Raw genomic sequence first — 16,327 nt, 5'->3', positions numbered from 1 at the left:
ACAGAGCTGCAAAAGAATAAACGGTCTAAAGAAGGAGCGACCAGACATACCTGAGTTGTCGGAAAACTGCGGGACTTCCCAGTCCACCGCCGTCTCTGCGTTCGTGGCCTGGATCGCGGGCGGTGACCTGCACCTGTCGATGACCGGGGGCTCTGTATCTGGAGGCAGACAGAAAGTAAGCGCACAGACAGAGAAAACTTGTTAAAGTCACATTTCTGAACGCCAGTCACTATAAATAGACTAAATCAGGCCGCAAACTCAATAATATTTAGGTACAAAGGCATTTATAGCAAACAAAGAGCTGAACAGACGATAAAGTGAGGAAAAAAAAACGTTGGGGAGCCGAGTGCGACTCTGTCATCTGACTTTCTCGATGCAGCAGCAGCAGAGAGTGTCAGAGGGCACGAGTTGAACACATGTCTCTAATAAAAAACCCACAACTTTCCACCAACATAATAACATATGGAAATGTTCACAGCTACCATGCTTGGGGTTTTTCCCCCGACTGCAGTGATTACTGGGTGGCTGACATGGGACACCCCTGTTATTCACTCTCAACAGCAAACAGTGTTTGGCACCTGCTGGAGCAGAACTTACTGCTAAGTTAGTCAATTAAAATCTCTGAAAGTGCTTCGGTGAAATCACTGAAACAAACTGCAGCAATCCAGTAACAAACTGGCGGTAAAGTGTCCCCACTGAGAGGTGACGAGTTTGGACCTTAAAAGACACTCACTGTCTTTACCCTTTTTACAAACTACGTCCCACTGTATCAGCATATTTATCCACTAATTATCCATCTTTCTTCTTCCACTTATCTCACTCAGAGTCATCTGGGAACTTGAGCCTTTTGCAACTTTATGGAGTCACAACTTAGGGACCCTCTAATGCGTTTACTATCAGGTCATATGTCAGCCCGCCCACTTCATGTTGCCAGTAGTTATTTCGTCCATAGTTGCTTGAAGTTGCCAATCATATTCACTTTTTATAGACAACCATTCACACCTACAGCACGACCAGTTTACAATCACCAGTTAAACTAACACACATGTATTTGGACTGCGGGAGGAAGTCTGAGTACCCGGAGACAACCACACGAGCACGGAGCATGCAAACTCTGCTTACTAAAAAAAGGCACTTTTTATCATTTATTTGATTCTGTATAGGACAGGAGCAGTTGTCCAAACACAACATAAACGCTGTGTGACCGAATTCTCTGCCCCCCCCTCGCTCTCTGTAATCTGCCACAGGCCACATGCAGCATCCATTGTTTGGTTTTATGTGGTCCCCAGAAGGATGAGCTCACCGATGACGGTGACTGTAAAGGAGCAGTTGGCCTGATTTCCAGAGCGGTCTGTAGCAAAGTATGTGATGGTTTCCTTGCCAATGGGGAAAAGCTGTGGAAGACTATAGACTGGCTTCGCCTGGACCACCACCTGGAGGAGTGAGAGACAACAAAATGTGAAGAAGAAGAGAGTCAAACTGCTTTCAAAGCAGGAAGCTGAAAGCTGAATAAATTAGAAGAGATTTACTTTTGTGCAAATTAATTGAGAATTTTACAAAACAGCCATGTAATCTATCCTACCACATAAAGTAAACCACAGAATGTCACATGCCATGTATGCAATAAATACTGTACTTTAGCTCATGCTTGTGCCCTCTTATCATATGTTACAGGTTTATTGTGGATACAACAAACTTTTGATACCAAGGGCGGGAAACCATTACCCCATAATTATCAAGCTATTCTAGAATTAAGTAGCATCTAATTTGACTGTTTTTTACTCAAATATCTAACCTCTTCTTTAGAGTTGTCCGTGGCATTTGGGACGTTCCAGCTGACGATGGCCGTGCCGCGGCGCTCAACTGTCCCTGCAACAATGTTGTCGGGGCACTGTAGCCACGGTGGCTCAGTATCTAACAAGACAGAGGGACAAAAAAGGTGGAGAAGAAGAAGAGAATGAAATTGGATTCAACTATTGCAGATGTTCCTTCATCATAACCCGCAGACATTGACCTCAACCTGCTCCTCATTATCGCTGATAGAGCAGGCGTGTGATGTCATATTGCCCCCAACAGCTTAAAACATAACAAGGCAGTTTGTCATTGTTGATAAGCAATCAAAGAGAGAGTGAGACAGCACCACTGCTCGTGCTCCAGCACCACTAGACCTCGCTCTTAGATTCTGTGCAGTCCAAGTAAAGACACGGAATAAAAAGCACTCTTTCTTGCTTTTACTCCAGCTCAACACTCCCTTCGTCACTCCCAGCACATCAACATGCATCAAGCTCAAATGAAATCGCTGTTAGTTCTTTGTTAGAGGTATTGCAGTCTAGAGGTATTGATTGATAATAACAGTGGTATCTAAATATGAACGTTTCACCTCCTCGAACTGCCTGATTAAGACTCCAGCCTACTGACAACTACCTGCACCTGCAAAACACTGTTATCCTGTTACTTACACTTCAACGTCCACCAACATACCTGCTACTGACCCCAAATACGTACAATTTTTAAGTAAATTGGCTAAAGGTGCTGTTGACATGAAATTCTTACCAGATGTTTGTGATTAGGTACAATAGTATGACCACCAGGTCCTCCATTTGCTACCACAACAGCCCTGACCTGTCGAGGTATGGACTCCACTAGACTGCTGAAGGTGTGCTGTAGTATCTGGCACCAAGATGTTACCAGCATATCCTTTAAGTCCTGTAAGTTGTGAGGTGGATCGAACGTGTTTGTCCAGCCCATCCCACAGATGCTTGGTTGGGCTGAGATCTAAGGAATTTGGAGGCCAAGCCAACACCTCAAACTTGTTGTGCTCCTCAAAATGTTTCTGAACCATTTTTGCTTTGTGGCAGGACAGATTATCCTACTGAAAGAGCCATCAAGGAGTACTGTTTCTATGGAAGGGTGTGCATGGTCTGCAACAATGCTTCATCATTAGACTAGATCTTCTCCCATTCTTCTATGGTCTGGTTCTGATGCTCTGTGTATTCTGACACCTGTCAATTTGAACCACATTGAACAATTCCAGCTATGTGAGCTACAGTAGCTCGTCTGCTGGATCAGACCACACGGGCCAGCCTTTACTCAATGTAAACCAATGAGCCTTGGCTGCACATGATCCTGGCACAGGTTTACCACTGTTCCTCCCTTGGAACACTTCTGTTGCTGATCAGTGCCGACCAGGAACACCCCAGAGAGATGCCGTTTTGTAGATGCTCTGAACCAGTTATCTAGCCATCACAATTTGGTCTTTGCAAAACTCAATCAAACCCTTACGGTTGCCCTTTTTTCCTGCTTCTAACACATCAACTTCGACAACAAAATGTACACTTGCCCCCTAATATATATCACTAACAGGTGCCATGATGGAGAGATAATCAGTGTTATTCACTTCACCTGTTGGTATTTATTCCAACATATTTGCACCGCTGCACCTATAAATACAAATATGCCACACATATTGTCTATTCGGTTATGTAAATTGAGAACAAAGAAAGCCCAATTCTTTGTTTGTATGCTACACATATGTGGCCAATGAAGCTGATTCTGATCATGAATCCTGTAGCAGTAATCTGATATTGTGACAGAGTGAATTGCTTATATGTTTTTACAACTCTATGAAGAGAGCCAAGGAAAAAAAAGTATGTTTTTGTTTAGCACTCTAAGCTCGTATGATTTGTTGTTTATGTGAGTATTGTAGCACTCTCCAAACACCTCATAGTGCAGAGGTAGATAAAAGTCAGAAAGGCTTTGAACAAAACCAGCTTTTGGTTATAAAAGTTAACTAAATCAATAAAGAAAATTTCCAACTGCTGGCCAATTCTTTTTGTTTTCTCTACTCAATCTGTTTGTACTTTGATTGTTTGAAGGGAAAAAAAGACAATTCCAAGATAATTATAGCCCTCTCTGAGCAAATTAGCTAGAGTTATGTTGGTTTGTAAATCCACTGGTAAAAAGCAGCTCCAGCAGCCTGGACGACTACTTGTGAAGACAGTGCCACACAACTACGACTCAAATGTCTGTGCCACATAGAGCTGGTGTTTACTAAGGTTCAATAATTTATCAAAAATAAATAAACCTCATATCAAGTGTCTGTCAAACATTTGACAAACCTAGCTTTTAAAAGCTATCTGCACAAAGTTCAACGCTTTTACTTCGATTATAATAGTCTTTTCACTTAGATAATGCACAAAACCTCTCATTGTTCCAGCAGGAAACAGCTAGGCACTGTCAGGACGAAGTTTAGCTTTATTTGGAAAAAACCTTCAGCAGTCCACCTGCTTGGCTGTCGGAGCCACCGTGACCCTTGCATGAAACATTTTCTTCCTTTGTCTCATTCTCCATACAGCATGGTGTAATAATGAGAAGCCAGCACAGTTCAGCTGAACGCAGTTCAAGCCTGCAGGAAACAAGCTCAGCCTCCAAGAGCTGATTTCTCCCATCGATCGGCGGTGGTCATGCCTGTTGCGTTATGCAACAGAGCTGCTCCCATCTGGACCCGATGACCCATCCACTTAGGCATCCGTCTCCGTTAAACACTAACACACTTGAGCTCAGATCGAATCCTTTCATCTTTATAACAAGGGAAACATATTTCACTCTGGGTGTCATCAACATGAAGTGAGGGGAGGGGAAGGCCAGAAGCTTTAGTCGAACACTCTCATCTTTGTGACAACTTTTCTCGCGCTCGTTATGTGCCGCCCATATTGCAGCTCTCCTTCTTGATTCTTTCCAGCTAATTTACATTTTCTTTTTTTTTTATATATCTTTTTTCTCCTCCCTCCAGCCCATTTGTGTCTGACAGTATCAGAAAAACTCATCTTCTCTCTGCCATGTAATTTTAAAACACCTACAGATGACTCATCTTCCCCTCTCACCTCCCCGTCCGCCTTACCTCTCCCCTCGTTTTCATCTTTATGGCACCTCTTCCTCTCCTTAATGACACAAGTTCCTTCATTAGCAAACTTTCTCCATGAGGAAATGAGGGTACTGAGGACATTTGGGGTGGGGTGGGGGGACAGAGAGCAGTTCTGCACCACCTGTTTCACCTGCAAGGCATCTGGAGTACTGCAGTCTGTTATAATGATCTCCAGAGCCCAGTCTGAGCTGAGGGGATAGACTCGAAAGCTCGGACACAGTATGGTTTGAGTTAGTGACCCGAGGTCTGCTTTAAGGGGGGGAGATTAGCTTCATACTCGCCTTTGGAAGAGCAGAGAAAAAATAACAGAATGGAAAAATTCTCACTCCAAGTTTCCTCTTGTTTTTCTTTTCATATCATCCTCTTTCTCCATTTATTCTCTATCTTCATGTTTCACTCTTAACAGCACTTCTATTTCTGAACTGCAAATACAGCTCCCTGTTAAAAGCTCCCACCCATTCATGCCATATAAAATCAACTTTTGACCGCATTTATCACATACGACACGCAAAACTACTAAAAAAAAGGTTGGCAGTCAGATGCGGCAGTGATTTCAAGTCAAGTTTCTAATAATGCTGTATCTTGTTTTTCACAGGAATGAAATGGTCTTAAACAGAAATCTTAATCATGAGGCCTCGGGGGTGTTTGTGTATTACTCAGTATTGGAGGGAGAAATGCAAAGTGCTTTCCTCTTCTTCCCAACTTTATGGCTAAATAATCACCTGCTAATTTTAACCACACACAAAATGACAAAATGGATCCCCATAGTTCTGCTACCCTAGCAATGAAGCTTATTTCAGCTCCCATATTCACAAAGGGTCATCACAGCAGATGGCTTTGCATATTTGATTCGGCAAATGTTTATGCCAGATTCCCATCCTGACATAACTAGGAACCTTAGCTTATTTAAATCTGGGCAATCTCACCTTCAAGGTCTTCTCTTTGTGTGCCTCTGGACTGCTTCCAGCTTAGCTTCAAGGGATTTCTGTTCTGACAAATTGCACTTTGGCATCTGGGATTTTATCTTTGCAGAGTTAGCAACAAGTAACTTCTCTGTCAAACTGCCTGAAGTTTCACTGGTTATGATAGCTGGGTCTAGACCTACAATACAATTTCTTCAGGGAAAAAACAACTGAAGCTGTCTATCTATAATGCAGGAATTCTTCAACCACAGAAATACACTCTTCAGTTCTCACCTGCCCTTCTCATCATATCATTTGACAGCAGGAGATCCTGCAAGAATCAGGAATGCACAAGTGATCCAAGCAGGAATCACAAACAGTTAAAGTGGTACAAAAGTGATAACTCTGAAGCATACATAGGCTAAATTTAAATCAGATGTGTTTTTTTACATTTTAATTGGCAGAGATGCAGAACTTTTTGACCACATTTTGGTGTACCGACGTGATCCTTCTGCATCTTAGAAAGACAGGAAATGTCTGTATTTTCAAAACGACTCCTTTACATAGTCAGGTCTATAAGTATCTGGACTTCGCCTCCATTTTTCACACCTCATTGAGAGTTCTAGTGAAGTAGGAATCTAAGTTTATTATGTGCTTAGATTGTCCTGGATTAATGAGGGAGCAGACCTAACCTGGCCAATTGTCCAATTACTTTTTAGCCTGTGAAAATGGGGGACTGTGTATAAAAAAATCCTTAAAAAGAACAAATCCAAAACAAACACTTTTTTTTAAGCCCTAAAGTCTGCACGTCAATCGCATCTTGATTGTTTGATATCTTGACTGCACTGTGGTGGCAAAATTCCAAAAATACTTCTGGACCTGAGCATACAGGCCCTTCTTCTACTCCAAAGTCATGTGGAGAAACAAAATGATCAAACCTAACTGTAAACTCCATCATTCAGCCTCCAGAGCTTCAAGCAGAGGGGTCTTGGCCTCTGTATTTTTTACTTCCTTGTTACAACTGTAGAGACAATTTACAGCCACTGCAGCTTTGACCGCTGCCCTGACCGTAGTCCTGCAGAAAGGAAAGATAGATTCCCTCTTTAGGAAAAGACACACACACACACACACACACACACACACACACACACACACACACACACACACACATACACACACACACACACACGCACACACACAGTTACCTGTGCAGACAGCTTTATAGACATTGGCTGTCCAGTTCCCGGAGCTCAGGCACACCGCCTTCCTGTTCCCCTGGAGACTGTAACCTGGACGACAGTTGAGGAGGCAAAAAAAGCCTGGAGACACTGCTCTTCTCCCACAAGCAGGAGGGGACAGAAAGATGTTCTTCAGAGTCACGATGGGAGGGCAACGCACCTCTGGGTGGGAAAGATCAAGAGACAGATTATCAATCTGTCTCTTGTTTGTTATTAAAAGTAGCTGAAAAGATTTCCTTATAAAGATAAAACTGGGAAAACACTGAACAAAAGAGTGGAAAAAAAAATAGAGTTGGAAGATCTCGACCGTGTTTCCTGTGTGTTAACCGAATGTGATAAAATCTTCCTCTGAGCTGGCTCCACCATAAACGGCAACAATAAAGCTATTCTCGGCCGCTGTGTATCAAAAACTGGCACGGAAACGACAAACATTTGGTCGGAAATCAACTTAAGAAAGCGCTGACCGCAGGGCTCGTACACAGGAGGCCTTTCAAGCATTTCTGGAGGCCAGTGTGGCTTTTTTCTTGATGACGGATAGATCGTTTTCATTCTCTCCCTCGCCAAATCTCAGTTTCATTGGCTCTAGCTGTAGCTGCTTTGCAGGGAAAGCTCACTCCGAGGGATATTCGACATCGGGGATTACAATCGGATGAAAAAAAAAAATCTATCTCAGCATCCTCTCAGGGCAGCCGAGCTGATCCTCTTTCACCACAGAGCAAGCAAACACAGAAACAAACCAACGGCAGCCCGCAGAGTCCTCTTAGTTGTGCTAAAGTCTGCAGGAAAATGCAGAGGTGGCCAAACAAACAAGCAGCGGCTCACTCAGTGCAGAGATTGGAGTTATTGATAAAGGAATGGAGAGAGTTTTTTGGTAGCAGATGGCTCAGGCGTTTTTAAATAGTGCATCTAGCTGGTTGGTTGGAAGTGAGTCAGCACCGGCCGGAGATTTGTGGCTAAACGCTCTCACACTGTCCCTTTTTTGTGTGTTCGTGTGCATGACCTGGGTGCTCTCTGTGGTGGGCACTAGTGTGTGCGACTATTTTGACTTAACTATCAGTTTTGGAGTGTGTGGGTAATTTTGTGTTGTGTATATGTGGTAACTGTAGCTTTGCTGTGAGAAAGCAGATGTGTCTTGTGCCATGGCGGGTCTCTGCGCAAACACGCCCCATATGTTTAACCGCTGTATATGCGTGTTTACATACGCTTGTAAACTACACCGTTTTTTCATAGGAACCCAGATCGGGGCCATTTGTTTGATAGATTGTCTTTGTGTTTTTTCAGCCAGACACGTTTCAGTAAGCAGAAGCAAAACAAATCATGCGAGCGCTCAGTTGAATGATAGTCATGCTGCAAGACATATTTACTGTCAGAGAGGACTGCTGTGTATCTGAGTGAAAGCAAGGCTGGGAAGATTTATTATGGAAAACAATGCTAATTCAATAACTGCATGAATAAATCGGATTTAACTCCACAGATGAAGGAATACTAAGACTTTGACTGAAGACAAGTCAAGATGTCGCTGTAATAGATGAATTCTCTTGGATACGATGTGACGAGGGTTATTAAACTGGGAATGAATTATTTTTAGCCCAAAATGGGGAAAATACAGAATGTGCCACTTTGTTAAAGTCCTGGAATAAAACAGTTTGGTGCCAAAAACAAAACCACACTTGAGCACACAAAAATAACTGAACAGGCAGCAGGTTATGTCTAAGCAGCAACATCCATGGCTGAAAAATTAAGCCAACAAAAAAAGTGCACAAAAAAACAGTTCCTCGTGTGTCCATCACAAATACGCAGGTTTACACCCTGATAATAATACAAATTGACTCTTCGTGGCAGCTGGGGAGGAGTTTAATTTCTATAACTCACCAGCTTAAAATGTAATTAGACCTAAAGTTTACAACTAGCTGTCACCTCAGCTAATCTGAGCGCTTTCAGGCTGTTTGACTTGTAAGTGGTGGATAGAAAAGCCAACACAAGGCCGCTCCTACATGCTGAAGGCTAATGTAGGAACTCGGGTTTGAGTCCATCCCAGACCAATCCCTGCATATCATTTCCAGCACTCTCACGCTACTGTTCAATTAAAGCTAAAAAATCCAAATAATAACTCAAAGAACATAAATCGTACATTTTTAGCTACCTGTAACACGTAGAGCTGATTTAAAAATTGTATTTGTGTTCAAAGCTCTCTATTGTTCAGCTACATGAACTTTTGGCTTCACTTTTTGCCTCCGTTACTTCTCTCGGTGCCCAAATCAATGCTTTAGCTGTTATTGGATTTTGACACTATTTATTTACAAGCCCAGCTCTGATAAAGTTGGGACGATGCGTAAAATAAAAACTGAATGCAAAGAGTTTTATTTCCATTTTAAGATGTGACAACTTTTGATCTTTAGTGTATTTGTATTGTTTGTACTGCCAGTGATTAAAAGTCTTCAAAGATTTACGCTAATGAATATTATTCTGAAATTATTCCACCATTTGTAAACACAGTTCTTTTGAATATTTCCTTCTCTAAGATGTTGTTTGTAATATCCAGTCACATTACTGACCTGTTAACAGTTAACCTAATTATTTGCAAGACTTTTTAAATGGGTTAAAAGTCACTTGATTTCACTGAACCAGACCTCTCGACCACACTTGATAACATTAACAGTATACTGCAAGTTTCAGCTGGAAATGTAGCGCTACAGCACCGAAAAAACAAGATGCTGGCAGATGAATCAGTAAAGCCAAAGGTTCAAAAACTCTCAATGCATCATCACAACCAGCTGTGGGGCATTTTTCTTTTTTTATTCTTGCAGTGAATGTTGGAGTCATGTTTTGTAATCATATGTTGCTTTCAGATATGAGGTTTAGAAAAGCCACTGATATAGCAAATTAAACCCATGACAGCACGAAGCCGAGTTTCTCCATCTTACTAGGATACGGTGTGAGATAGTGGCTGACAGTGGAGTGAAAGCTTACCCACACACCGAGGTTGGGGCCCACTCCATTGGTAGTTTGCCTGGCAGGTGAGTTCGGAGTCTCCCTCTAATCTGTAGCCCCGATCACAGCCCACCTGACACACCACCCTGTAGGAGCCAAAGCTGTTGCTGCAACTCAGGAAGCCGTGCTGGGGCAGGGACAGGTGCGGGCAGGAGCGTACTGCAAAGATAGGAGAAAATAAACAGAAGAACCCAAACCAACAAAACAGAAAAACAAAGTCTGCTTTATTTATTATCATATTCAGCTGGATCTGTATCTTCTGTTGCTTGGGTTTATTTTGCCACTTCTATCTATTTAATTTCCTGTTGAGACACAGAGGGAACAAAAGGTTCAGAAAAATAGGAAGTGTGGCCTCGAATAATGACAAACAGTGACAAACTGTACATTTCAAGATAACTTAAACACAAAATATTTGATTATTTTGTTTGCTGTAACTGTTAAACACCCACAACGTGCAGAGGAGGAGTAAACTGCAGGGGTGTACAGCAGTATGTGTTTGCTATAAACTGTGACCTATGATTTAACCCAAAGTGTGAAAGTCCCGAATGAAATAAACAAAGAAAATCCTGTTGTGTGTGTGTCTGTTCTGAGTTATGCTGAGGTCTAGAAAAGGGTGTGTAGTGTGTTATTTCTCATCACCATCCATAGACAGACAGGCAGTTCAGAGTAGACCCCCCCGTCTCCCCCAGGGCTTAACTAGCTGGGAGGTCCAACAGTATGTGGTAAAGACTAGACTCAGAGTAACACATACAAGCAGACATATGCACACACACATAGGAAACATATACCCAAAGCCACATACTATAAATCTTCAACACACACCCTTTAGTATTCAGTGTCTTGGTATTTGTATGAGTCACGCTGCTGCCGCTGCTGCCTTTCTGTTAAAACTGGCACTTTCCTCATTAATCCTTTGACCTTAGCTCTCTCTTCTCAGCTTTCTTTCCGTTCTGCTTCCTTCCGCGCAATCTTCATCCTCTTTCTTCATCCATGAGCAACCTCTCTTTAATTGAATCCTCCCCTACCTTTCTTCCTCTCAACATCTGGCCTGGCAGAAAAGCAGTAGTCTCCCAGTAAACGTTGATTCCTCTTTCAGTCTAAACACATATGATCTCAATCTATGCCGAGAGAGCTTTACGTGCTAACACACACCGACTGTGACTTTTAGGAAACTCAAAGCAAATCAGTACAAGAGATCGAGACACGTCTTACATCTGGATGAAGTGATTTAGGGCTACAGAAATGTTTATAAATGCTGGCGGGCGTCAGAGGCGAGGCGATGCTTTGATTAGGGTTTAATGAGGAATTATATGAGATATGGTGTGGAAGAACCTGCTGCGATCAATCACAAAAGCTTCTGTGTTTCAGTGTCATAACTATGCACCCTGAGTACTGTATGATGAAATATGTAAAGCACGTCAGACACATTTAGCTGCGACTATATCAGAACAGAGCAGCATTATACCACCATGCATTAACACTACAATCAATCAAGAAGCAGACTAATCAAAAAGCCTTAAACGATGAGAAGATCACTACAAAAATCTTTTTAATAGCCCATCTGACTTCGACATTCGACTACTGCCTCACTGTTTACTTTTCTTCTCAGTTTTTGAGATATGATGGGACATTAGGGTGCAGAGAAAAAGCTAGACTAAATACTGGCTGGGTGATATTTAAAATAAATCCACAAACGCACACACAAATGAACGCTGCAAAAAAGTACCATACGTATATCATCGTGCCTGCTTTAAACGGGCTTGTGTTTGTAATGGCATGGTGTTATATGTCGGTAATTTATTAAAGGCCTCTCACTTAAAGCTTAATAATATAACGGGAACCTATTACGCTTGCTTCCAGCTGCATATTTTTATTCTTGGACTCTAATAAAAAAGGTCTGCATGAATCACAGTTCTTATGGCGCAGTCACACTAGAGCAAAAATATGACGGCCACCTCTGCGTGACTAGGAGTAAATCGGTGGCTCACCAGTGACGTTGTTGCATTTTTGGCTCTCTGAGAATCTTTGCATATAGTTGCAGCAACCAACTGGTTACCCAGAAGCGGTTTGTGGAAACCCTCAAACTCAGGACGGATACTTTTGATGGCAGGGCGATTGCTCAGGTTGTCTGATGGGAGGCAACCTGCCTCCAAACAACTTCACTCTGACTCAAGGGGATTGTCGTCAGTCTGCACCAATGCGCACAACTCGCCTGTGATGCATCTCTTGGTATTGGAGTACTCAAGTCAGCTGGTTGTATTCTGGTCATATTCCTACAGAAAAGGAAAGTTGCTGACCGCCTGCATCAATTTGCAGGTAAAATTGCCTCACAGTCTGCAGTAACAACGACTCTATTTATGGAGGAATTTCTGGTTTCGATCTGTAAGCTTCAGTTTTAGAGTTGATGTGATCTGTTAGGATTTCTGTGTATGTAGATCAGTTCTGGTGATTCTAAATTGCCCATAGACGAGTAGTCCAGGGTGTACCCTGCCTCTCGCCCTGTGGCAGCTAGGATAGGCTTCATCCCCACCTCAACCCTGAACTGGATAAGAGGAAGAAAATGAATGATGGCTGGACGACCAAAACTGTGAAACTGAATATCTGATCCCTGAACTTTTGGTTCACAGACATGTACTTGGGCACATATGACAGAAAAAAAGAAAAACCATTTAATCAATCAATCAGCCAATAGTTTTTTTAAAAGAAAATTAAAAAGCTTCTTAAGTATGCTGATTTTCACAGCTGTGTATATTTCTCAGCTGAAAGTCTTGAGGGATTTTTCATCAACAAAAGTTTCATTGTGTGATGATCCTGTGATGATCATCATTGTAATATTACATGCATCAGGCTTTCTCCTCACCTCTGCAGCTGGCCGGTGTCCCTGACCAGGTGCCATCAGCCTGGCAGAGTCTGATGCCGGTTCCCTGGAGGTCAAAACCGGGCTCGCATCGCACACCACAGGCCGCGTCAAAGTGGTTGTTACATACATTCTGGACAAAGAAGCCATAATCTGGGGGCAACAGTGCTGGACAATGTATCACTGAGGAGAGGAGAGGAGAGGAGCGGGTGAATTTTACATTACAACTAACACACAAACTGACACACTATGACAGAAAGTTGATTTTGTTGATAAAAACTGAATAAAAAAACAAGTAAGCAGAAAATTACAGCATATCAACCTTCAACACTCTATTTTCTCTTCCTGCCTGAGAAAGTAGAAAGCAGTGCATGACTGTGGTGATTAATGGAGCTCAATGTGTTCAGATGAACTGCTGTTTGGAAATCACTGGCTCATTCTTCGAGGAATGGGAGGACTGGCAAAATTACTGGATACATGATGCTGTCATCCCATACCTCTGAGGAATATCTTGTTTTTTTGTTCCAGTTAATTCACCAGATTATCACTTCATTTACTGCCCTTCATGTTTTTCACCACTATTCCTGAAAGCGATTACAGGCCACAAATTCCTACTTCACGAAACATATTTCTCTGTTAGGAAGCATGTTTATACACATTTTAAAATGTGTGTTCACCATTACAAATCACATGTTGGGGACAGAATGAGAGCAGGCTAGGACGCTCAAGAGACTTTCAACCTAAAGAGTTTTTGCCCTGAATACAGTTAGAAAGATGTTTCATGTCTCATCTGAACGGTTTCCTCAGTTCTAATAGCTGTTGGAAAGCTCCAGGTATTTAACCTCTAACGAAGCTGAGTACCTGTGAAGTGGCTGTTTGTTGTCCTATATGCAGGAGACAAGTATAGGAGAATTAAACAGAGGAGAGGAAAAGATACAAGGAGGCAAAGTGGGAAAAAGCAGGACACTTGTTGGAAAACTATGGAAGCTTGTTTCGGCCACAAATTTCAAGTTCGTTTTTTTTATTATTATTTTAACTTCCTCCTGTCAGAATTGTTTTATTTTTTATTTTTAAAAAGGCAGAAAAAGGCTTCCATAGGAAAATGGGTTGGCTAATATGGGAAAAAACTGATAAGAACATCGGGAGGACAAACAGATGATCTGAAAAAATGCAGGAATGAGACACAGGCAGAAGAATAAAAACAGGAAGTAAACCAACAATAAAAAGTCCCACTGGAACATGAAAAGTAATTAAAGCATGATGCAGAGAGAGGAGAACACAGAAGGCTCAGGATGACATTTTATTTAAAACACACTGAAAACTCATACACAACACAGGTTTCATGATATCTAGTTTGTAGACAAATAAGATAGGATAGACTTTGTCCCTGAGAGCATATTCATCCTCTGCACCAAGGGATCAGATCAAATCTTTTAGATGAAACCTGGTGCGATCACATTGGGGTTCGTACCCTCCAATATCCCCTTGTGATGCTTTGAAACAAACAGATAAATGTTTTGCCTTCTTGTTTTTGAAGCTTCACTCACACACACAACTTACTGCAGTTTTATATTGTATCATTAAAGCTCAGTGAATCTATCATAATCTGCGGTTCGCCTATGCAGATTAAGCAAAACATTCAAAACAATTGTAATACAAGAATATTATAATAATAGATGGTCTTGTAATAGAAGCTCTGGTTCAGGTGGGCTGAACAGGAAGAGTGCAAGTGGGGATTTTTGCATGTGAATATTTTTGCTCATGCAAACAGCTTAATTAAAAACACTGTTCTTAAAGCTAGAAAACACTAAAAACACAGTGTAACTCTCAATATTCAGATCAGCAGGACTAAAGTATTAAAGCTTTTAGAAAGGCAACACAGAAGAGACCATCATCCTGTTTCACACGTATCCACTTGCTTATTTAACGCATCGGATGCTTTTACCTTGGCAGGCCATGCCCATTGGCTTATAGCCCGGCTTGCAGACACAGTCGTCGGGGGAGGTGCTGCCAGGCTGGGAGGTGTGCTGGGCGTCAGGGCAGGGCAGGCAGGTGCTCACACCTCCCGGTGTTCCCTCTGGTTTATAAGTTCCAGGTGGGCATGCTGTTAAGATGAGAGATACTGCAGTTAAAAAACAAATCCCTTCTTAATTTAAACACAAGTAAGACACAAAGAGACATCTGGTAGGAAAAGCTGGACGGGCGTGTACAAAATGAAAGTTTTGCTGAAATGAAAAACTGTCTGACGACTGCAAGACATCGAAAAGCTTCACGGACAGAAGTGAAAAATAGCTTCGCAGATTTATGAGCAGACTTTAATCATTTTCATGTCTGGACATGTAGCAGTGGAAAATCTGGCAAATATGACAAAATGATTCTTCTGGCAAGGTAAAAAAGAAGAGTCCAGCTCAAAGTTAATTATTCCAGGCAGGGAAAACTTTTGTGGCACTGAACACCATCTTTATTACAAAGAAATGCAACAATCAAAGAAAGCTTTATGAGCATCTAAACCCAGTTATGCACATGGGAAACATTAGAAAATCCTTTTTGATCACCTGCACTCATTCACAGGATGCAGTGTGTTTCCTATTAGCATCACCTGAGTCGGATCAGGTCACAGCACGCTGTGAGGCTGAATGAGGAGGAGGGGGTGGGGTCGAATGAACCTCGTTAAACCTTCTTTTATTCATAGATCAACTTCTGAAAACGGGTGCAGTGAAAATGAATCAAAATAAAGCTACTTTCTCATTTGGGTTGTAATAAAGAGCAGATTACCTGATTAATGACATAATTCACTGATGTAATCTGCAATGACCTCATAAGTCTCTGATGTTTAACTGCTTGGAATTACCTCTAAAAATCAGATTATGATTATTTGAATTATGCTGTTACTGGGGACAAGGGCTCTTACCAGCTGTTATCTTGGTACTTTCTCACAAACGATTATTTGAGCCAGCAATTCCCATAATTCACTGTGATTACTGGTGTATTTTGCAGTAGACCAAATGAAATGTTTTGTTTTTGTTCCTCTGTATCCACTGTGATGGAAGCTGTAGTCATGTGATCCTTGAAGATCTTTTCAGTTATTTAAGATTGTACACAATTTACCATCACGTCCTCTGGTAGAGTCAGGAAAACGCTCCCAGGATTACCTGCAGAAGTAACACTAACTAACTCTTGTAAAATCGAACCAGGTAGACCTTGAAGTCGGGCTCAGCCACAGTCCCACAGATCAGCCGATCTCAGTGCCAGACCACATTAGCTGATGGCTCACCCTTCTCTACATCAGAACAGCAAATCTCTTACAACGCACAGATCTAATTGGTTTATTACCATTAATCCCAACCCTACACTACAACAATATAAATATTTGCTCTTAAAAAAAAGATCTCTGACGTCTAAACAACAAGCTGAC

The 16,327-nt window shown here is 41.9% G+C and overlaps 1 protein-coding gene across 1 annotated transcript in view; it reads right to left on the bottom strand.

Annotated features, from left to right (window-relative positions):
• Positions 1 to 16,327, bottom strand: part of svep1 (sushi, von Willebrand factor type A, EGF and pentraxin domain containing 1) — a gene marked incomplete at its 5' end in the record, with an annotated part of 67,628 nt that overhangs the window by 31,549 nt on the left and 19,752 nt on the right. The window contains 7 exons of the mRNA XM_026154511.1: positions 51 to 158; positions 1,304 to 1,433; positions 1,796 to 1,914; positions 7,032 to 7,226; positions 10,035 to 10,214; positions 12,916 to 13,095; positions 14,858 to 15,016. Of these exons, the coding sequence (XP_026010296.1) occupies positions 51 to 158; positions 1,304 to 1,433; positions 1,796 to 1,914; positions 7,032 to 7,226; positions 10,035 to 10,214; positions 12,916 to 13,095; positions 14,858 to 15,016 (1,071 nt within the window). The remainder of the gene's footprint in view (positions 1 to 50; positions 159 to 1,303; positions 1,434 to 1,795; positions 1,915 to 7,031; positions 7,227 to 10,034; positions 10,215 to 12,915; positions 13,096 to 14,857; positions 15,017 to 16,327) is intronic.

Source organism: Astatotilapia calliptera, chromosome 3 (assembly GCF_900246225.1).
Source record: "Astatotilapia calliptera chromosome 3, fAstCal1.2, whole genome shotgun sequence".
In the NCBI taxonomy this organism is placed as follows: domain Eukaryota; kingdom Metazoa; phylum Chordata; class Actinopteri; order Cichliformes; family Cichlidae; genus Astatotilapia; species Astatotilapia calliptera.
Note: the sequence above shows the minus strand (reverse complement) of the source record. Positions and strands in the feature narration are given on the sequence as shown.